At 46.4% G+C, this 23,622-nt stretch overlaps 1 protein-coding gene across 30 annotated transcripts in view; it reads right to left on the bottom strand.

The window, feature by feature from the left end:
- Positions 1-23,622, bottom strand: part of PRKAG2 (protein kinase AMP-activated non-catalytic subunit gamma 2) — a 299,776-nt gene that overhangs the window by 50,755 nt on the left and 225,399 nt on the right. For all 30 annotated transcript variants that reach the window (XR_015161899.1, XR_015161900.1, XR_015161905.1 and 27 more), the window contains one exon: positions 8,132-8,201. Coding sequence is in view for 15 of the 30 variants with exons in the window: in XM_086394818.1 (XP_086250944.1) it covers positions 8,132-8,201 (70 nt within the window). In the remaining 15 variants the exon portion in view is untranslated. The remainder of the gene's footprint in view (positions 1-8,131; positions 8,202-23,622) is intronic.

The following is a 23,622-nucleotide window of genomic DNA, read 5'->3' as shown; positions in this document are numbered from 1 at the left end:
AAGTGCAGTCACAGCCACAAAAGAAAGAGCTAAGAGACTTTCTCCTGGGACACCAGCTTATGGGAGTAAGTTATCACATTTCCATGACTGCCTCTGAAGCTGTTCTGGACAGAGTCCACCTTGACCTCACGTTCAGAAGCGGGAGTCTCGGCACACCTGGGAGGTACACCCAGGTCACCTCACCTCTGCCTTGTCACTGCTCTTAGATTAGCACACATCAACTTGGCAAGGGGGCTTCCTCACTGCCTTTAATAGGAATGCCTTTATTTCCTCATAAGAAGTAACATTAACCACTGAAGTACACTGAGCCCACGTGCCAGAGTAAAAGTTAGAGCTCCAAAAACTATGAGTTCACATATGTGACAAATATTTCCTGAAACTAGGTCTTGTTTATCGTGGTATCTCTGAGACCTGGCAAATAGCAAGTTCTCAGCCCTGTCCTCACAGGGCTGGAAAATATGAACACATTTTTAACACATTAACATTTTTAAAACATTAACACATTTTAACACATTAAACACAGGGCTTCCTCAACGGCAAGGAAACATGAACACATTTCTCCTGAACAGCCCCACCAACCAGGTAGGGTCATGACATAAGGTGTGAAGGCTGGTCTGGGGATTCCGGAAAGTTGCCCTTCCTGAGGGAGTGACATTTAGGCTGAGACCTGAAGAAAGCCAGCGGGTGGCTCAGAGGACAGGGAAGAACCATCCAGGGAGAGGGGACAGCCCACCTGAAGTCCAGAAGGTGCAGAGAACAAAGCTGAGGAATGTGCAGGAGGCCTGGAGAAGGGTGGTGTGAGGTGAGGCAGGCAGAATGGAGGGGCAGAGAATACGGGGAGAAGACTGGAGTCCTGCCTAAAGGCAGAGGAAGCCGGAGAAGGCTTTTAAGCGTGGAAATGACGCCATTAGACACGTTTTCAGAAAGTATTGCTAAATGCAGCATGTGAAGTTGACTGAAGGGGGCCAGAGTGGATCAAGCTGTTTAACAGTCAGCAGAGAGGTGACGATGGCAGAGTGACATACAGGAGGGATTCAGGAGGTGACGGGGAGAGGACAGACTGCTTGGATGTGGCGGGGTGAGAGAGGCCGGGCTCAACATTATTCTTGTTAAAATACAAAGCAAAAAACCAGGGGGACACGGTGACCATTTACTGAATCAGGCTGGGGGAGAAAACAGACGAGGGGAGCGGGAGGCTGGGTGAGAGAGGTGGTGGTGCCTCAGGTGGAGACATCCAATAGGCAACCGGATACTCAGGAGAGATGTGGCTGGAGATAACTTCTGGAGCGTTATCGGTTATTAAAGCATCCTGTAATTAAATACACGGGATTAGAACACTGGGCAACAGGCAGGGGGTAATTACAGCCCTGGAAGTGAGTAGGACTGTCTAGGGCAGAGGACAGGAGGGGAAGACAAGGGGGGCTTTGGGCAGAGCCGGGAGCAAGTTCCATATCTAATGTCTGCGTGAGTCAGACCTCACTCCACCTGCTACAATACAGAACAGAACCAAAAAAGGAAAAAGAGGAGAACCCCCGAGGAGACAGGGATGAGGAGTGCACCCGGAGTGTTCCGAGGGAGAAGGGGGCGGAGGTTGTCTCTGGGGACGGCTACTAAGAGCTCAAAATGAGAAGAGGACTAAGTGTCCGCTGGAGTTTGCAGAACAGAGCCACAAAGGACCACCTTGGGGAGCTTGGACGGGGAGTGAGGGCGTAGAAAGTGGGTTTCCGGGTAAGGGACTACTTCCTGTTGGGAATGCAGGCTGGCTCGGAGCCCGTGCAGTGAGCCTAACAACCATGTTTGAAACCTGGTGACCCCACCTTCCCAGATACATCCCCTGAGGTATCTTACTTAAACTCTCACCCTCTTAATGTCCCCCTCTATAAAACAGGGATGATAAAAATATTTACCTCTTAGAGTTGCTCTGAGGATTGAGAGATGAGATCAACATAAAAGATTTACAACAATGTCTTAATATACTTAGTATACACACGTTACTATAAACCAGAAAAAGGACACAAAGTTTCTTCCGCTTTTCATTTCACAGGTAAGATGTAAAGTCCCTGGGGTCCTGGTATGACAACTTCGCAAGGGTTCTTCCGCCCTCACTGCAGAGCTGTAGGATGGAGCCACCCGGCCAGCGAGCACACGGTCTGACTCACCGGCCTGGACTCTAGCCAGCTGTTGGCTGGGGCTGCTGGGCGCCCACCACAGAGCAGACAGAGCCAGTCCTGAGAGGGAAGGTCATGGCGATCCTTTCATCCCGGAGATGACTCAGCCCCACCTCGGCTCCCGGTGACTCCTCGGTTACTTGTGAAGCCTGGTGGCCGGTCCCACTTTCAGATCCCCAAACCCTGCAGTGAACTCCCCTCTTGTTTAAAGGATTTGGCATGGGAGGGGGGTGGGGGGGTGGGGCTTAACATTTTACATAACAAAACCTCCACTCCTCTACCTCATCAAATCTAAGATACCATCAAATGTGAAGTTATAGCCTGACTTCAGAGACTTTAAAATGTACACCTAAAATCTATTAAATATGGCAAACTTTCAAATATGGGGCCAGCCAGGAAAGAAAATGTTTCACTATGAATATTTCATACAGCTGTAACTATTTTTATAATCGAGACACAGTCACTCTCTTGTGGAAGGTAAGTTGTAGGCTCAGTAGGGAAGGGGAGAGTCTGGATGGCAGGTCATCAGAGCCTTCCGATACTACTAGGCGATCGGCCAGCGACCGAGTTGTGATCATCAACCTGTCACCACCAGAGGTCAGCACCCCTCACACCACAGTCAGCGAACCAAATGGACACAGCCAAGCCTCCTGGGAGATCTGCTATCAAGGCTAAGTGATGAGGGGATATAAATGCACAGGAGGACGTTCTTCCCTAAGAAAGTCAGAGCAGTGTTTTCTCATTATCCACATGCACCCCTCCACCCCTTAATTGTCCTACCCCCATGAAACTTGAATACTGCAAATACACTGTATATCCATTCAGGGGCCCTTTGGAGAGCCAGAAACCACTATAGTATCTAAGATTTTTTTGTCCCCCAACAAGAACCAATCTCTGCTCATATCACAGCAACATCCTCATCACAGCAACATCCTCCAGTTGAGAATGAGCGAGTTTGAGTGAATGTCCATTTCTGGTTTCTGTAGAGCAGCTGCTGGTTGTTCTAGGTCATATTTTCAGGCTGGAAGGAAAAGCACAAGTTTGCCAAGTGCTGGGCTTCGTTCTACAGAGAAAACCCACAGCAGCAATAACAACAGGACAGACAAACACCACCTGGAGAGACTAGGATCATCCAAAAACACAGCTGCCTCATTACAGAACGGGGCCTCAGCTTACCAGACTCCTGATGAAAAATAGTACTTTCCCTCTCGCTTTTACTTTCCACGTCCACTTCTTACCTAGTTTTCATCGTGCAGACTACGTTGATCAGTCTTGCTAGGAAAATAAGTTTGGAGGCAAGTCTTGAAAGGACTATCCTTTGAGAAATTCCTTGCAGGTGAAGAAGGAATAGCTCAGACAGAGGACTGCGAAGGAAGCAGCAGACAGTGAGGGAACAGGGGAGAGGCGAGTGGACAGAGACGGTGGGACGAACCCACACAGTGAGCTACTGAAAGCCTGAAATAACTGGAGAGGCTGCGACAGCTGGAACGGTGAGAAGAGGCGAGGAGATAACACAGATAGTTTCCAGGGGCTGTAACATTCTTGACGTGGTGCCAGAATCATAGGTTTATTAATCGTGGATAAATTTCAACCCTGAATATTCACTGGAAGGACTGCTGCTGAGGCTGAAGCTCCAATACTCTGGCCACCTGATTCGAAGAACTGATTCACTGGAAAAGACCCCGAAGATGGGAAAGATTGAAGGCAGGAGGAGAAGGGGACGACAGAGGATGGGATGGTTGGATGGCATCACCGACTCAACGGACATGAGTTTGGGCAAGCTCTGGGAGGTGGTGAAGGACAGGGAAGCCTGGTGTGCTGCAGTCCCTGGGGTCGCAAAGAGTTGGACATGACTGAGCCACTGAACAACAACATCATTTACTGGAGAAAGCATTCGAGGGCTGTGTTCAGGTGCTTACGGCGGTGCTTGGTCTTGTTGTTAAATAAGTTCTAGACAGTTAACCTTGATAAAAACAAACAGCTATGACTGATATAATAAAACATTTGAAAAGCGAACAAATAATGTGACTGCTGAGCGCTAAGCACCGCTCTCATCACTTTGCAGATCCTGAATCATCCCATCTTCCCATTGCTCCCATAAAGGAACCATAAACCCTGGGTGTAGTCACAGAATACCGCTCAGCACCCACGGTGCACCACTGTGTCATGAGCTGGGAAGGGGAGGCGGGATTGTGGAGAAGTACAGAAGGGCTCTGGTTTTCCCTGGTGGCTCAGACAGCAAAGAATCCGCTTGCAATGCAGGAGACCCGGCTTCGATCCCTGGGCTGGGAAGATCCCCTGGAGAAGGGAATGGCTACCCGCTCCAATACTCCTGCCTGGAGAATCCCGTGGACAGAAGAGCCTGGTGGGTGATAGTCCACGGGGTTGCAAAGAGTTGGGACACAACTGAGTGACTAAGCACGCGCGCACAGAAGGGCTTTGGGAGGGACGCTGAGAGGGTGAGACCTGGGCTGAGCTGTGATGGTGGTGGTATGAGACAGGATGTACACAGTGGTAACGCTGGCAGCTGGAGGACATAGAGAGAGAACGTCTCACCCTTCAAAGGATGTAAACCCTGAGTCACTGGGACCGCGAGGAGTCACAGAACAGGGGGCTGGCCAACTCTGCTTGTGGGCCCAACCTGGCCTCTTTCTGTAAACAAAGTTTGGCTGGAACGCCAGCCCTGCCAGTGGGATGGCGTTGCTGCTCTGCGGCGGTCCGGGCGGGCTGAGGAGTTGTGACCGAGACCGAGACCATCTAGTTTTTGACAGAAGGAGATTGCTGAGGCTGGTTCTACAGCCTGATGACTCCATCTGTGAGGCAGCAACAGCCGCACTTGGGAACTTGGCAGAAATGCAGACTCCCAGGCCCAGCCCCAACTCCCCGATGCAGAGAACTCTAATCTGCCTTCTGAAAAGCTCTCTCATGCACAGAAAGCAAGCTCTCCAGTCTCTCGTGTGCATGGCTGGGAAGAGGCGGTGAGGCTGCAGATGAAAAGTCTGCGTGTATTCTATATATAGACACAGAAAAGTGGTAAAGATTTTTCCCATAAAGGAATGGGGCTGTCAATTCATGCTCTGGAAAGGTCCCTCTGTCAGGGCATGAGGGTAAGAAATGGGTGGGCAGCTGGGGTCAGAACCCAGGCAAAGGAGGACCTGAACAACAGCACAGGGGAGACTGAGGTCCAATTTGTTCTTTCTTCCCAGAAGCAAAGAATGTTTTAAGAGATGACTCCAGCTTCACTAACGCTGCCAATTTTGTTTCTAACAGAGTATCTGTTATAATCTATTAGGAAAGAGAAAAACACCTGGTAACAAAAACACTAGTAATCAAGTGTCTCGGTGTATCCCAAATGTATCTCCATCTAAGGAAAACCTCCAGATCACAATAAAGGAAGGAGGATGTTAGGTGAATAAGAAGGGAGCTGGAAGATGAAATGAGGATCTACTCAATAGCCATGTATTATGTAGGCTGCTAACAAGTCAGCTCACAGGATACTTAAAGGTGTAATGTCTGTTAGGACTCACTGTTTCCCCATATAAACGTAAGATTCTGCTTGATATTCAATTTTTCTGTATTTTGGATGAATAAGCAATCTGAAGTTCAAAAGAAACAAAGCAGCATTTGAGACTACCACGCCAACACTATCCCTTCCAGCTTGGCTCACAGCTTCCAAGAAACTGCTATTTAACATTTTGCCTCCTTAAGAATCCAGAAAAGTTTGACAGGGTTATTTGTGGGGTTCAGCATGCTTTAAAGTAATGACAGCAATACAGATAAAAGCAGATGGGTGACAATGGGGAATTCCTTTCCTCAGATGCTTAGGTTTAACAGTTTACATTCACTCCATTGGCAGAAACAATGCAAAAGAGAAAAGGCTTGTATATCTGCTTTGAAAAATGTAACATAATTAACAAATCTCAAGTAAGGAAAAAAACCTAACCTGTGTTGAGAAGAATCTCTATGGAAGATTCATTGATAAAAACTTACAAAGTCCATGAGTTCGGTACAATAGTAAATGGTGCTTAAAATTAACAGCTACATTTACACAGTGCTTACTGTGGATTTACAGTGTACTAAATAGCATTATATGGACTATCTCATTTAATCCTCAAAACACTCTGATATGAGCTCCTTATGAACGGGAAAACTAAGGTACAGGGAAGTTAAGTAACTTGCCCAGGGTCGCACAGCTTAGTAAGTGAAGACATGGATCTGAAGCTGGGCCTGTGCTCTTAACAATAACTATGTGGGGGCGTGTGTGTGCTCAGCTGATCAGTCTCTCTGCGACCCCCCATGGACTGTAGCCCGCCAGGCTCCTCTGTCCGTGGGATTGTCTCAGCAAGAATACTGGAGTGGGTTGCCGTTTCCTCCTCCAGGGGATCATCCCGACTCAGGGATTGAGCCCAGGTGTCCTGTATTGGCAGGCAGGTTCTTTACCAGAGAACTACCTGGGAAGCCCCTAACTATAAGCACCTCTCTAACAGCATCTACTCTCCTCTCCTTTTGCCCCCATGTAAATCACAAAATGACGGAAATGTAATGGATTCCTATTGTTACTGAAATCAGGGACGAAGAAACCTTATGATTTCGACATTCAAAATCTTAATGGAAAGGGGTGGGGGCCCTTTGGACAATGCCCAAAATTTGACCTGCAATGCAATAAAACCGAGGAGTAGTGAGGTGGATTTGACTTAAGACACTGGACTATTTTTCAGTAAGATAGAATGAAAATTAAGTCTCAGTAAAATTCTGAAATGTATCATGTAACTGCTTGTTAATAGTAAATATGGCTGCAGACTTTTGATGGTAATTACTATGAATACATTACCTTCTGGCTAACAGGGCGTGAAATGTAGGAACTCTAAAAGGTAAAATAAAGGCAGGCCTAAAAAATTGGGCCTGGCCTAATACTGTCGACTGAACCGTTCTCATATTGGCTGAGCATGCTTATTTAAGTAATTGCCTGACTGTAAATGAACAGAAGTATTAAAGTTGGCACAAGGCACAGCATCCACATGGCACATGCTTTGTTCCCAGAGCTTTATTCCAGCAGTACTCTTGGAAAAAAAGAGAAGTCACTAAATGAATAATCGAAGAACACAAGGCAGGGTGGAGGTCTTTTACATTCCTCAAACTGTCCAACAGCCTATACAAAGTTCTTTCTCAACTCTGAGCTCATCATATTCCATTCTAAAAACTAATTTTACCAAAGAACAAGAGCACCCCCTCCAAATTTTCAGTTGCAAAATAAGATTCAGGTAAGAGCTAACCATATTCCATATTAAATATTCATTTTTGCCAAAGAAAAAAAAAATCCATCCCCTCACATCTTCACAGCTTCGAAATAACATCCAAGTAAGAAGAAGAAAGGGGAAAAGGGGCCAGGAAGATGAAAAAGTGAGTGAGAGAAGAAGCGACAGAAACGATGGAATGACAGGGTCACCTGAACTCAGACCCCATTCGCTGAGCCGCCTCCGGTTTTCCTATTGAACTTTCCCTATTAAGACAAGAAGACACACCCTGCTGGTGGTATTTTCACAAGTACAGATAGGGAAGCCGTGTGTGTTATTTAAAGGTACGGACCATACACATAATTTGGGGGCGACTTCCTCACGTACCGTGGCATTACAAACAATCACGACTGCATGTCACCTTGCTCTCAGCCGAGTCCAGCTCGTAAGGACAAAAGGACCGACCATCCGTGCCGAGGGCCGGGCTGCGGGCTCCCCTTGGAGCCAGTTCGATTACGCCTCCGAGAGGCACCGCGGCCACCGCAGACGCGCTCCGTCGGCCCCGCGTTTCCCTCACCGGCCCTCGCCGCGGCTGGACCGGCGGTGGGCGGCGGGGAACCGCGGCCTCCGGGGAGGAGACCCGGCTGTCCTCGCGCCCCGGCCCCTCCCGGCCCCCGGAGGAGGCGCGATCCAGCGGCGGGCGGTGGTGGGCGGTGGGGGGGCACTCACCTTCTTCTTCCAACTCGAATTTCTCCAGCATGCCGGCTTCCGCGGGTCCCGGGGCCGCAGCCAGCGCCGCCTGAGGAGGAGGAGGACGACACGGATCAGCATGCGCTCGGCGGCGCTCGTCCCCGGCCGCGCGGGCGGGGGCGCGCGGGGGCGGAGGGCGGGGGTGCGGGGAGACTGGGGCGCGGCGGGGCCGCGGGGGGCCGCAGGGCCGCGGTACGGCGGCGGGGCCGCGGGGGCGGGGCCGGAGCCGCAGGGGCGGGGTCGGGGGAGGGGCCGGGCAGAAGGGCCGCGGTACCGCGGAGGCGGGGCCGCAGGGGCGGGGCCGGGACGCGAGGCCCGGACGCTGGGGCCGCAGGGCCGCGGTACGGCAGCGGGGGCGGGCCGCACGGGGCGGGGCCGAGACTGCAGGGGCGGGGTTAAGGGCTGGGCCGGGAAGCGGTACAGCGGCGGGGCGCAGGGGCGGGGCTGGGGTGCAGGGGGCGGGGAGGGGCGGGGTGGAGGGCGGGACCGGGGCCGCGGGGCCCGCAGCACAACGGCAGAGCGCGGGGGCGGGGCCTAGACCTCAGGGGCGGGGGCGGGGCCGAGACGCGGGGGGCCGCAGGGCCGTGGTACGGCTGCTGGGGCGCGGGGGCGGGCCCGGGTGGGCGGGAGTGTGTGGGTGGGGGCGGGGCCGCGGGGCCGGGGGTGGGCTCCGCTGCCCAGCCGGGCGCTCCGGCCTCGCTCAGGGCCGGATCGCCGCGAGAAGGCGGCCTCCCACGCGGCTGGCAGGACGGTGCTGGGTCGGTGGTGGCTCGGCGCGGCCCAGCTCGCGGGCCCGGCAGGGAACCGGCGGCGCGGCCCAGTCCCCCCTTTCCGTCCCAGGCCGGCCGCGGCCTGACCTGCCGCGCCCGCATCCCGAGTGGAAGGGCCCGCTCCCGCTGCTCGCCCTCTCTGGGCCCAGCGCGTTGGTGCCGACTGGCGAGAGGGAACCGTGGGAAGAGGACCCCGGGGAGCCGGGGCTGGTCCGCGCCAGGGAGGCGGGGGCGTCCCCGTCCGGCCTCCGGGGCCGCCGACCCGCCTTTCGCGGAGGCCGGTCTTCTCATCCTCTGCTCGTCCTCCCACCTCCTTGCTAACACCCGCTCACCTTACCCCCGCCACCCACGGAAGCGCGTCCCCGCAGGTTTAACCTGCGCGGGTGTGGTCTCGGCCGGCCGGGGGTGGGGCCCGAGGGGTGCGGAGCCAGGTAGGGGTGCGGTGGGCGGGGCGACGTGCCCGGGAGAGGGGGATGGAGGCTGCAAGACCCCAGGGGAGATGACATCGCAGACCGGGGCGGAGGGCGGTGTGAATGAGGGCGTGCTTGCTTGGTTTTCTTTTAAATTTTAGCCCGGCGTCCTGCATGCAGTCCATGGGGTCGCGAGGAGTCGGAGACAACAAAAAAGCCCATCCCTTTTTCCCCTGTTAAAATTTTTGTTCCCTGAAATACACGTACTGTAGATGCACTGTGTTGCTGTCAGTTTTACCCGGCCATGAAACTCTTGCTTCCTCTCTTCATAGCTCGTTCTCTTCTTTGGGGAGCCAGTGCCAAAAAGTACTTACAATTCTAAATCTGGCTCTGGCCACCTCTGTTACCCTGGATCTGGGTATCTGAGACTCTCCGATCGCCAGCTCAGGTTGGCAGGCTGTGAGGCCTGGCAGCCCAGAGCTTCCTGGAAGAGCAGGGTAGCCAGATAGGCGACAGGCACCCCTCTCCTGTGTTATGGGCAATGACTGCCCCAGGTACAGGGCTCTTGGCTCACTGCAGAGTGCGAGCACCATGATAAAGAGATTAGCTCGCCAGCGCTGATTAAGGCTCCACCCCCACCCCCAAGGAACTTGGTTCTGTCATTACTGGAAGCCTAGCCTGGAGGAGGAAGTACTCATATCTTTATGCCTTCTTTTTGCTCTGTCATCTCAGTTGGGCCAATTTAAGTCTTTTTTGTTTGTTTGTTTTTTTGCCACACCCTGTAGCATGTGGGATCTTAGTTCCCTGACCAGGAATTGAACCTATACCCCCTGCATTGGAAGCATGATGTCTTAACTACTGGATCCCCCTATGTCCTACCAATCTCTTAGTCTTAATGTTTGCCTTAAAAAATGTGGGGGGAGGAAAATAAAAATAATTTTGTAAAAGATGGTAAAAAAATTTCGCTGTGTCATGCTTAACAGCAAAAGACTGAATGCTTCCTCTCTTAAGTTCAGAACAAGACAAGGATGTCTGCTTTCACATTGTTCTTATTCAACATAGTACCAGAAGTTCCAGCCACTGCAATAAGGCAAGAAAAAATAAAAGATATACAAGTTGGAAAGGAAAAAATAAAACCATCCCTACTTGCAGATGATATGATTGTCTGCATAGAAAGTCCCAAGGAATCTACTCATTAAAAAACCTCCCACAAAACCCCCAAAACACCAAAACTGGAACTAATAAGTTCAGCAAGGTCACAGGATATAAGATCAATACATAAAAGTCAGTCATATTTGTGTATGCTGACAATGAACATGGGGAAACTGGTATTAAAAATAATATTACTGGGACTTCCCTGGTGGCCCAGTAGCTAAGACTCTGCACCCCCAATGTAGGCAGAACTAGATCCCACATGCCACAACTCAGAGTTCACATGTCACAATTAAACACCCCACATGTTGCCACACTGGAGATTGAAGATCCCTCGTGCCACAGCTAGGACTCAGCACAGCCAAATAAATAAATATTAAAAGAAAAACCAACATTATTTACGATCACCACAAAGAAAATTAAATACTTAGGTATTCGCTTGGGAGAACATGTCACAAGATCTGTACGCTGAAAATTACAATGTGTGGATGAAAGAACACTAAAATAAGTGGAGAGGTACTTCATGTTCATGGATCGGAAAACTCAGCATAGTAAAGACATCATTTCTCCCTCCAGACTGATCTCTAGGTTGAATGCAATGTCCATCAAAATCCCAAGCAGGTTTTTCATAGACAAGACAAGCTTCTAAAATTTACACAGAAAGGCAAAGCTAAAACAGGCCTGAAGAAGAAGAATGAAGTGGGAAGAGTCACTCTATGGATATTAAAGCTTACTACAGGGTCTTCCCTAGTGGCCCAGTGGCTAAGACTCTTAGCTTCCAATCCAGGGGGTCCCAGGTTCAATCCCTGGTCAGGGAGCTAGTCCCACATGCTGCAACCGAGTTTGCATGCCACAACTAAAGATCTCACATGCCACACAAAAATCAGAGAGCCCACGTGTGCAGCAAAGACCTGGTGCAGCCAAACAGATAAAGATAATTATTAGTAAAAAAACCAAAGCTTACTACAGAGCTACAGTAATCAAGACTGTGTGGCTGTGGGAGGGAGATAGACACAATGATCGATAGAAACAAGTAGAGAATCCAGAAATAGATCCACATAAATACTGCAAATCGATGTATGATAAAGGTGCAAAGACGATGCTGGAGCAATTGGACATCAACAGCCCAAAGCCCTAATGTGAGCCTCACACCTTATACAAAAATGAGCTAAAACTGGATCAAGGACTTATAAATATGTAACACTATGAAACTTTTAGGAAAAAATAGGAGAAAGCCTTTGGGATCTATTGATAAACATAGAGTTAGATCCGACATCAAAAGCATGAACTGTAAAATAAAAAATTAATGAATTGGCTCTCATTAAACTTTAAAATGTTTGCCCTGTGACAGAGCCTGTTGAGAGGATAAAAAGACAAGCTACAGAGTGGGAGAAAAAGATTTGCAGACCACAAAGCCAACAAATGACCAGTATTTGGATTATGTAAAGAACTCTCAAAATTCAATAGCAGAAAAAGAAAACAATCCAGTCAGAACGTGGGCAAAAGATACAAAGAGACATTTCACTGAAAAAGATGTAAGCACATGAAAGTAAGGCCAGCACATTAGCCATTAGGGAAATGCTAATCAAAACCACAATAAGCTACCACCTCACACCTGTGAGTGTAGGGTATATATAGTGAAGTCACTCAGTCGTGTCCAACTCTGCGACCCCATGGACTGTAGCCTACCAGGCTCCTCTGTCCATGGGATTTTCCAGGCAATAGTCCTGGAGTGGACTGCTATTTCCTTCTCTAGGGGATCTTCCCAACCCAGGGATTGAACTTGGGTCTCCCGCACTGTAGACAGACGCTTTACCGTCTGAGGCACCAGGGATGGTGGTCACACCAAGTGCCAGTGAGGATTCAGAGAAACAGAATCTCTTGTGCGTTGCTGTGGGGATGCAAAATTATACCACTCTGGGAAACAATTTGGCAGTTCCTTAAGGAAATAACCTCCTAACTGTCATATGATAGATACATCAATGGCATTCTTCGGCATTTATCCTGGGGGAAACAAAACATGTTTACACAAAAACCTATGTATGCATGTTCACAACAGCATAATTTGTCACAGCCAAAACTGGACATAACAGATGTGAGTCTATAAATGTACAATGTTACATTTATACAGTGGAGTACTCAGTTCAGTTCAGTTCAGTTGCTCAGTCGTGTTCGACTCTTTGCGACCCCATGAATCGCAGCACACCAGGCCTCCCTGTCCATCACCAACTCCCGGAGTTCACTCAGACTCATGTCCATCGAGTCGGTGATGCCATCCAGGCATCTCATCCTCTGTCATCCCCTTCTCCTCCTGCCCCCAATCCCTCCCAGCATCAGAGTCTTTTCCAATGAGTCAACTCTTCGCATGAGGTGGCCAAAGTACTGGAGTTTCAGCTTTAGCATCATTCCTTCCAAAGAACACCCAGGACTGATCTTCTTTAGAATGGACTGGTTGGAGTACTGTTCAGCAATAAAAAGCAATCAACTATTGATACATACAACCACTTGCATGAATGTCCAGGCAAGTATCTCAGTGAAAAAAAGCCAGTCCTTAAAGGCTTCCCTCGTGGCTCAGATGGTAAAAGCATCTGCCTACAACGCGGGAGACCCAGGTTTGATTCCTGGGTCGGGAAGATCCTCTGGAGAAGGCAATGGCAACCCACTCCAGTACTCTTGCCTGGAAAATCCCAAGGACAGAGGAGCGTGGTAGGCTACAGTCCATGGGGTGGATCCCAGAGAGTTGGACACGACTGAGCGACTTCACTTTCACTTTCAAAGGTTATATACTGTATGATTCCGTCTGTATAATGTTCTTGAAATGACAAAATGACAGAAAATGGAGAACAGATTAGTAAATGCTAGGGGTCAGGGGTCAGGGATGGGGGTGGGGGAACAGAGGTACCTGTGGCCATAAAAGTGACGATAGAACTGTTCTGATTCTTAACTGTATCAAAGTCAATAATACCCTGCTTGCGATCAATCAGTCAGTTCAGTTGTTCAGTCATGTCCGACTCTGCAACCCCATCAACTGCAGCATGCCAGGCCTCCCTGCCCATCACCAACTCCCGGAGTTTACTCAAACTCATGTCCATTAGTTGGTGATGCCATCCAACCTCTCATCCTCTGTTGTCCCATTCTCCTCCTGCCTCCAATCTTTCCCGGCATCGGGTTCTTTTCAAATGAGTCAGCTCTTCGCATCAGGTGGCCAAAGTATTAGAGTTTCAGCTTCAACATCAGTCCTTCCAATGAACATTCAGGACTGATCTCCTTTATGATGGACTGGTTGGATCTCCTTGCAGTCCAAGGGACTCTCAAGAGTCTTCTCCAATACCACAGTTCAAAAGCATCAATTCTTTGGTGCTCAGCTTTCTTTATAGTCCAACTCTCACATCCATACATGACTACTGGAAAAACCATAGCCTTGACTAGACGGACCTTTGTTGGCAAAGTAATGTCTCTGTTTTTTAATATGCTGTCTAGGTTGGTCATAACTTTTCTTCCAAGGAGCAAGTGTCTTCTAATTTCATGACTGCAGTCACTATCTGCAGTGATTTTGGAGCCCCCCAAAATAAAGTCTGCCACTGTTTCCACTGTTTCTCCATCTACTTGCCATGAAATGATGGGACCGGATGCCATGATCTTTGTTTTTTGAATGTTGAGCTTTAAGCCAACTTTTTCACTCTCCTCTTTCACTTTCAAGAGGCTCTTCAGTTCTTCACTTTCTGCCATAACGGTGGTGTTATCTGCATATCTGAGGTCTGCTTGTGATATCATACTGTATTTTCCCCCACAAGTCAAGCCAAGCTGATTTAGTTGTGAGGAGGAAATGACAATCGGGGTTCATTTAGAAGAAAATCTTTATTGAGGACTTCCCTGGTGGTACAGTGGATAAGAATCTGCCTGCTAATACAGGGGACATGCGTTTGATTCCTGGTCCTGGAAGATTCCACATGGCGGGGAGCAACTAAGTTCTCAAGCCCAAATTACCAAGCCCACATGCTGCGCGCAACTACGGAAGCCCGAGCACCCTAGAGCCAGCAAGTCGCAGCTACTGAGCCCAAGCGCTTACAGCCTGTGCTCCACAAGAGAAGCCACTGCCATGAGTAGCCCGAGCAGCACAAGCGGAGGGCAGCCCCTGCTTGCCACGACTAGAGAAAGCGCACACAGCAACAAAATCCCAGCGCAAACAAAACTTAAATGAATAAATAAGTATAAAAGGGAGAAAATGTTACAAAAATCTTATTGAGCCATGATTCACGTACCAGAAAATATGATTCAGTACCGGCACAGGTTGTGCAACCATCTCTGTTGACAGCACTTTCATTATCCCAAAGGCAGACCCTGTACCCATCACTGTCTTAACCTCCTTAACCTCCACCCCCAGTCCTAGGCAACCGCTAATCTCTTTTCTGACTCTACACATTAGCCTATTCTGGACATTTCACATAAACAGAATCATATAATACGTAGTCTTTTGTCTCTGACTTCTTCCATTCAGCATAACGCATTCAAGGTTCATCCATGTTGTAAAATTTATCAACACTTAATTTCTTTTTATTGCTGAATCGTATTCCATCGAATGGATAGACTACATTTTATTTATCCATTCATTAGTTGCTGGATATTTGGGTGATAATATGAATATTGCTTCTATAGACACTCATGTACCGTGGTTTGTGTGGACATACGTGTTCATTTCTGTTAGGTGTAGATCCAGGAATGGAATTTCTGGGTCATATGGCAACTCTATATTTATCATTTTGAGAAACCACCAAGCCGTTTTCCACGGTGACTGAACCTTTGTACGTTTTCACCAGGAATGTACGAAGGTTCCGATTTCTCCCATCCTGTAGTTTCCGCAAGATGTTACACTGGGGGGCATTAGGCGAACGGCACGCAGGATTATCTGTTACAACTGCACGTGAATCCACAATGATCTCAAAATAAGTTTAATTTTAAAAAGTTTGGTGGTACCTAGTGCAGATGTCAATCATCCTGATTTTAGAAAAGTCTACATTTCAATTTCCTGCAGTCAGTTTGGCATACTTAAAAAAAAAAAAAAATCCTTCACTGATATTCAGTAGGAGCGTCAGCAATTTCCCTGTAACCCTGACGAATTCTTTACTGGGAGGCTGAACTGTGCAGCCAGTGGGAGTATGCATTTCTGGATGCTGTGAACTCTGCAAAACTGGTCCTCAGACCCAGAAGTCCTGTGCCTATGACTGTTGACATGTGTGGAGCATAGAGATGGAGACAAATTAATGTGAATCTCCTACTTTTACTGCATTTGATAGTGGGGGTACAAGAGTAGACGAAAATAAAAACGTCTCTATCGAATATGCGAGTGAGGCTGAATTTATTTCCACAGGTTATTTTTTCACTTTGTAAGACATCTCACGCTTTCTTCCTTCGAAAGGCATGCAGTCAGAGGATACCAGAAGGAGGCAGATGACTCTGTTTTATGACACACAAGGTCAATTTCAGGGACGTGAAGGCCCGAGACGCTTTTCAGATGTGCACCAACACATCGACAGGCTGAAATGAGTGATGGATGGGTTAGGACAGACCATCTGAAGTTGGTGGTCGTCGGCTGCCCTTTCAACGGTGATGTTTTCTTAAAGTCTCAACAGACTTACACGCCAGACTTAATTTTAGCTATTTCAGGCTGGCGGGAAAGCCAGGGGTGGAGGAGAGTAGAGAGGGAGGGCTTGGGCCATGTCGTGCATGCAAAAAAAAAGGGGCTTGCACTGATGCGACCCCATACCTGGCGCCTCTCATCCTTGAGAGGTGCCGGATTTCCCTCCCTAGACCTCATGTAGATTTTCGGTATTTCTACGTTATACCATCCACTTCTGCAGCCAGTCTGGGCTTACTGGACTTCAGTGTGATGGGAGGGAATGGAGGTGAACTTTTCTGAAAGAATGCCGGAGAAACATGGAGCCCTTACAAGTGTGACTCTTTGGTTGCTGCAAAATGCTAAGTTATTAAGGACCGTCTTGCATAACTGCGCCCAGTGTTTTGAATGATTGTCGGAAGGGCAAACGCCAGCCTGGAAACTTAATCATTAAACAACAGCCAAAAAAGCTTTCCTGTACGCAATGAGGTCGGATGTGAGTTCACTTTGCCTTAAAAAAAAAAAAAAAAATCCTAAATAGCTACTACAAGAAATCAATCAGCCTTAAATACTGGATAAGGAGCTCTTGAATAATTTAGCAGCTTCGATGTTTCTCCCCTGCTGTCTTCCGTGAGCTCTGCTTTTCTGCAAAGACGTCCTCTGGGTGGAAGCAAAGGGGGGATGGGCAGCTCCCACCAGTGCGGGCAGGAGATGTGCCTGCACCCCCTTCTACTTCCCACTCTGCACTCCCAAGCCAGGCCTCACCCCGACTCCTGTGCTGCTGGCCTTCAAGCCTCAGCCACAAGCCCTCAGTTCTCCTGAGCTCCAGACCGCCTCCTGTCATGTGCATTTTAATCTTCTATAGGCAGTTCACACTCATCCATCTCAAACGGTCCCTGGGGCCTCTCACTCTGTCTCTGCATCCTTGGAGGCGGTCCCAGGTGTCTCTGTCTCCATCACACTCCTTAGCGAGCCTGGTTCTTGGAACAGCTCTGGTTTCTCCCATCTCATCCTTTTCTAGTCCATTCCCTACCCTGGAGCCAGGGCTCCTTTTAAACACAAAGTTGTTCTTAGTAACTCTCTTTAGAACCACCCAGTGACTCTCAGGACCCTTTAGGGATGTCGTGCAACTCCCCAGCCCTGAGCAGGACCTGGTCATTTTATTTCTTCACCTTCTCTGGCCAAGCTCCTCTGCGTCCCCTACACTGGAGCCCCGAGGCTTGAATATTCTGCCCCCCTTTCCTACTTCTGCCACTGGGCTAGCTCCTGCTCACTCCTTTATGAGTCTTGATGATGAGAAAAACTTTTTAGTCATATTAAGAACTAGTCAAGGAAAAAAAAAAGATGCTAAAAGTATATACTTTTTGGATCTTCCTTGGTGGTGCAGTGGCTAAGACTCCACACTCCCAATGCAGAGGGCTGGGGTTCGATCCCTGGTCAAGGAACTAGATCCCACATGCTGCAACTAAGACCCGGTGCAGTCAAATAAATAAGTATTAAAAAATGAAAACAGTGGTCTAGTGCTTAGGAGACTCTGTGCTTTCCCTACCTGGGCCCAGGGTTTGATCCCTTGTCACGGAACTAATAAGAACCTGCAAGGTGTGGCTGCGGCTGCTGCTGCTGCTGCTGCTAAGTTGCTTCAGTCGTGTCCGACTCTGTGCCACCCCATAGACGGCAGTCCACCAGGCTCCGCCATCCCTGGGATTCTCCAGGCAAGAACACTGGAGTGGGTTGCCATTGGACATGACTGAGCAAGGTGTGGGGCAGGGCCAAAATACACACACACACATATATATATATATATGTATTTATATCATATATATATATCAACTCTCATACTCCTCAGAGGTTTTATCATTTGGTTCTATTTTTCTCTAGGATCTTAATTTAAGAAAATTTCCATTAGGAATTTTTATTTGAAAAAAAGTGATCTAAAATAAATTCAAGGTTTGCCTATTAAAAAAAAAGAACGAGTCTTAAGAAAGCAGCTCAGGTTTCACCAGGAAGCCTTTCTTGATTCTTGACCTTTTCTAACAGCTCACCTGGTAAATTTCTTCTTTGAACCCACAGGCTTCTATAAGGCACGTAGCGTGGGACTGGGATTCACTTTTCTGTCCTCCCCTAAAGCCCATAAACTCTTTGAAGGGGAAAAACAATCCTGTTTGATTATATTGCCTGTGCCTGACACATAGTAGGCATTGCAAAAATACTTGGGTGAAATGAATTGTTCGTTATTAGCAAACCAATTGAAAACACAGTGGGTGAGCAGATGATTTTAGTAGCATAAATGGGCTCAGAGGTGATTTACTTCCACTCACTCCTGCTTCTCCTGGACCTCATTTCTGTTTAGAAATAATTACACCCACTTCCCCTTGAGCATCGGAGCTGGTATTTTGTGGAAAAGAAAGTGACTGTGCTAAGAAACAGGAGCAGCATTTTTATTTTAATAGACTCTGTCTGAGGACTAGAGGTTGTGGACTGCACACCCTGGTTTGGATACCGCTGCCAGCTCTTACCATCTCTCTATAATTTTAGTTTCTGTTGAGTAAGAACAATTGATTTTTTTAAGTGCTATAGAAATTTGATAAAAACTGAAACTACTTAACTATTAAAAACTGAGTAAAAACTCAAATTATTTATATCTTAAAATATAAGATATTTACTTATAAAATAAACATAAAAACTGATAGAGTAAATAAAAAATAAAAACTGATATATAAAATAAAAACTAATACAAACTGAAACTATTTATATCTTAAAATATAAGATATTTAACACCATAACTACTCATCCTTCTGATCGGTTTTAATCATTATATTTGGGAGAAAGGTTTTTTCCCTTTTGACAGTTTTCTAAATAACAATTTCAGATAGTATAAAGTTAGTTCCTTCCTAACATTTATTTATGATTTCCTTTAAAGAGCATTTATTCCACAGAATCGTTTCAGAGAGTATGGTAACCAATTTCTACAGTTCAACAAGTCAGCTCAAAACTGTTTCAAAGGAGGTATCATTAAATAAGAGATAAAAAGGGACCTCCTGGTGGCCCAGGGGCTAAGACTCCGCACTCTCAGTACAGAGGACCTGGGCTGGAATCATGGTCAGGGAACTAGACCCCCTATGTCGCTGTGAAGACCCCATATGGTGCAAGCAAGACCTGGTGCAGCCAAATAAATAAATAAAAGGAAATATTTAACAACAACAAAAAAATAAGAGATGAAGAAAAGGGACTAAACCAAAAAAAAAAAAAATCCCTTTTGTCTGGCTTCTGTTAAATTTTCTTCTAACTTCCAAAAAATAGACAATGTTAAGATTTTGAAGATAGTCATTCAGCAAGTATTTACCATCTGCTATATGCCAAGAACCACAAAAGGTAAGTCAGTTAAATATCTGGTGTGAGGAGAAATTCACATCAAAGATATGAATTAAGAACCCTAAACATATATAAGTTTAATCTGTTTACACTTCAAATTCTGGATCTGTGGAACTCATTACTCAGGGTCTAGAATATATATTTCTTTCTCCTTTCACAAAGAAATCCAAAAAAAAATTTTTTTTTTGATAGTTGAAATCTTATCAAGTTTGTGTTTAACAGGACTTACTGGGGAACTAAACACCTTCTATTACTTTGACAACTCTTATTATCCCATAATATCCCATAATTAGCAAATTAAAAAAATAAGTATCGCTCAGCCAGTTCAATTAACCTTTCAGTTCTTACTGCATCAAGCCATAAACTTTGACATCTCTATTTCAAAACAAATAGAAATTTATATTCCTCTTATAAAGCAATCCCTCAAATGATATAAAGTCTTTCTTCACTGTTCTCTACTCTCTCCCCTAGACTATTAAGCCTTCTGAGAACAGACTACTGTTCATCATTTTTCCAGCTCGTTGTATCCCCTTTTTATGGAAGCTCTGGCCAGAAACTGGTGGAAAGCTTCAGAAGTGACTGCGACTGCTTCCATTTCTGTTCCGTCTTGGTGTGTGTTGAGAGACCGAAAGGAAAGTTAGGCGGACCTGTTCATGCCCTGCCGCGCCCTCTCCGCTTGACCCCGGGGGATTCTGTGCTCTGTTTCTCTGTCTTTGGTGCTATGTAGCTGAGGAGCAGGAACTGGGGACACAGAGCCGACTAAACACACGTGTGGGACCTCAGTGTGTCAACCTCCGGAGAAAGAATCTACATCTCTTTTACTGTGATATAACTTACCTATGGTAAACTGCATCCACTTGCAACTGTGCCAGCTACAGTCAAGACACAACACATTTTTCTTACCCCCACCAAAGTTTCCCCGTGCTCCTTTGTGGTTCATCCCTGTTTTTGTCCACAGTTTCAGGCAACTACTGATCTACTTTTTGTTACTGTAGGTATTTTCTAGAGTTTTATATACATGGAATCATACAGTATACACTCTTTTGCACTGGCTTATTTCACTTAGCGTGATGATTCTGAGATTCATTCACGCTGTTCAGTGCATCAGTAGTTTGTTCTTTTTAACTGCCGAGTAGTATTCCATTGTATGTACGGATGTGCCATATTTTGCATCACCATTCACTTGTTTGATGGACATTTGAGAAATTTCTAAATTTTGACCATTGTGAATAAAAACGCTCTGAAGATACATGGCTAGTCTTTGTGTGGACACATTTTCATGTCTCTTGAATTAACAGCAAAGAGTAGAATGACTGGGCATATGGTTAGCCTTAAAATATTTCTAATTTTCAGTTATTCTAGTGGGTGTGTAATGGTTTCTTACATTGCGGTTTTAATTTGCATTTCCTTGAGGACTACTTATATCTTGTTGATTGGGCATTCATAGGTCTTCTTTTGTGAAGTGACTATACAAATCTTTTGTCCATTTTTTAAACTGGATTTTTTGGGTCCATGTTGGGTTGTATGAATGTGGCATAGAGACTCTTTTTTGCATAGTACATCTGTTGAATTATATTATGACTGTTCATGCAATACTTGCCTCAATAACTTCACTCAGATAATAAAAAATAATGGCATAATGATAGTTTAAAGCTGGTTCAATTATATGATTTTACAAGCTTATTTACTCAGAGTGAAAACAGGAGACTATTAAGAACAGATAAAAAGATAACATGTGTCACAGTGCTTAATGTTTCTGGAACCGTTGGAAAGACCCTGGTCCTTCCTCCCCTTGAGTGTGAACTGGACCTAGCGGCTTGCTTCTCACAGAACATAGCAAGGCGATGTTCCATGATTAGGCTACATGAGACTGTGGCTTCTCGTGCTAGTAGACTCGCTCCTTCCCCGGCAAGCCTTCAGATGACACTTCAGCCCTGGCTGACGTCTTGACTGAAGTTTCATAAAAGACCTGGAGGCAGTTGACCCAACTAAGCTGCGCCTGAACTTCCGACCCACAGAAAGTGTGAGAGCATAAACACATGCTCTAAACTGATTAATCGGTGGTAATTTGTTATGCACCAACAGATGATGCAACAAGTTTTAAAAAATAAAGTGAGGATTCAAGTTCTTTGTCAGATACATGTTTTGTGGACATTTCATTCCATTCTGTGGCTTGTGTTTTCATATTCCTACCATATTTTTCAAAGAGCAAAATTTAAAATTTTGATGAGATCCAATCCATCCTTTTATGACTCATGCTTTTCATGTCCTATTTAAGAAATCTTTGCCTCCTCCAACACTGTGACGATTTTCTGTAGTGTTTCCTCCTAGAGACTTTACATCTTTTTTTTGAAACTTTACATTTTGACTTTCACATTAGGTCAATGATCTGTTTTAGTTTAATTTTGTATTATGATGTGTGGTAAGGTTAAATTCTTTTTTCCCATACTGATCTCCAGTTGTTCCACAACGCTTACTAAAAAGACTTTATTTTCCCCACTGAACTGCCTTAGCACCTTTATCTAAAATCAGCTAACCATATCACAGTAGCCAAGACATGGAAACCATATAAATTGTCCATCAACATAAGAAAGGATGAAGATGTAGTATACACACACACACACACACACACACACACACACACATATACACATATATACACCATGGAATACTTCTCAGTCACGGGCTTCCTCAGTGGCTCAGCGGTAAAGAATCTGACTGCAATGCAGGAGATGCTGGAGACACGGGTTTGATCCCTGGGGTTGGGAAGATCCCCGGAGGAGGGCATGGCAACCCATTCCACTATTCTTGCCTGTAGAATGTCATGGACAGAGGAGCCTGACAGGCTATGGTTCATGGAATCACAAAGAGTCGGACACGACTGAAGCGACTGAGCATGCATGCATGCATGCACTTCTCAGCCATAAAAAAGAATGAAACTCTGCCATTTGCAGCAAACATGGATGGACCTAGAGATTATCATACTAAGTGAAATAAGCCAGAGAAAGATAAATATCATACGACAATCGCTTGTACATGAAATCTAAAATACAACACAAATGAACCTATCTATGAAACAGAAATAGACTCATACGCGTAGAGAACAGACCATGGTTTCCAGGGGGAGGGGAGAGGAGGCAGGGAAGGATTGGGAGTTTGGGACTAACAGACGCCAACTATTATACATAGCATGGAGAAACAACAAGGTCCATGAGAGCACATGGAACTCTACTCAATATCCTGTGATAAGCCATAGTGGAAAAGAATATGAAAAGGAGTGTATACATATATATAAGTGAATGACTTTGCCGTACAGCAGAACAACATTGTAAATTGTTATTATTTGTAAAGTGTATTATTCATACACTCTGATTCTTATCTAAATGTATCATCTTATGTTTCTTTATTCAAAAAAGACATTTCTGTTATTCTGCATGACGTTATGTATGTAACCTATACATGTATACGTGTAAGATTTAAGTATTACATAGGTAATCACATGCATGCAGATATATGTGTATACATATGAATGTGTGTGTGTTCCCCAGCTTAGCCTCAATTGCTGGCAGTGTGTGGTGGACTGTACTAAACTGCAGTGGATACTGCTGCTTGCCTACTTGGCGTCCATTCATCTCCTACCACCTTCCTTTCCAGAACACCCCACTAATTTTGTCGCAGTGTATACCATTTCCTTATGCGAATCATGATGGTGACTCAATCCCGGGCTAAAGGAAAGGACTTAAGGTTGGAGAGGCCAGCGCCCACATGCACGTGTTCATGTCCCCATCCACCCCTATTCCTGCCACAGACAGCCTGGAACCCTGACTGCTACTGAGGACCAGTCTTCAGAGGAAGCCAGTGCTGGGATAAAGTGCTTCGGTCCTTGGCGACATCACTGAGCTGGCCTGTGTCCCACCTTGCCTGGGGCCTGTCCTACCTCTGGATCTGTAATACGAGGCAATAGATGTCTTTGTCCTCCAACTCAGTCTGAGTTGGAATATTCTGTTCCTTTGCAGCCAGAACATTCTAGGTGATATTTGGTTATTATATGAGATACAGGCCCTCCCTGCCCTCAGGAGATGATATTCTAATTCAGTAAAGATCATGTCTAATTGTTCACTGTACATTTCTGCATATGTAACAGTGTAAAAA

Source organism: Bos grunniens, chromosome 4 (assembly GCF_055505025.1).
Source record: "Bos grunniens cultivar Pamir isolate PY7600 chromosome 4, Bosgru_T2T1.0, whole genome shotgun sequence".
In the NCBI taxonomy this organism is placed as follows: domain Eukaryota; kingdom Metazoa; phylum Chordata; class Mammalia; order Artiodactyla; family Bovidae; genus Bos; species Bos grunniens.
This window is presented reverse-complemented; position numbering and strand designations above follow the sequence as displayed.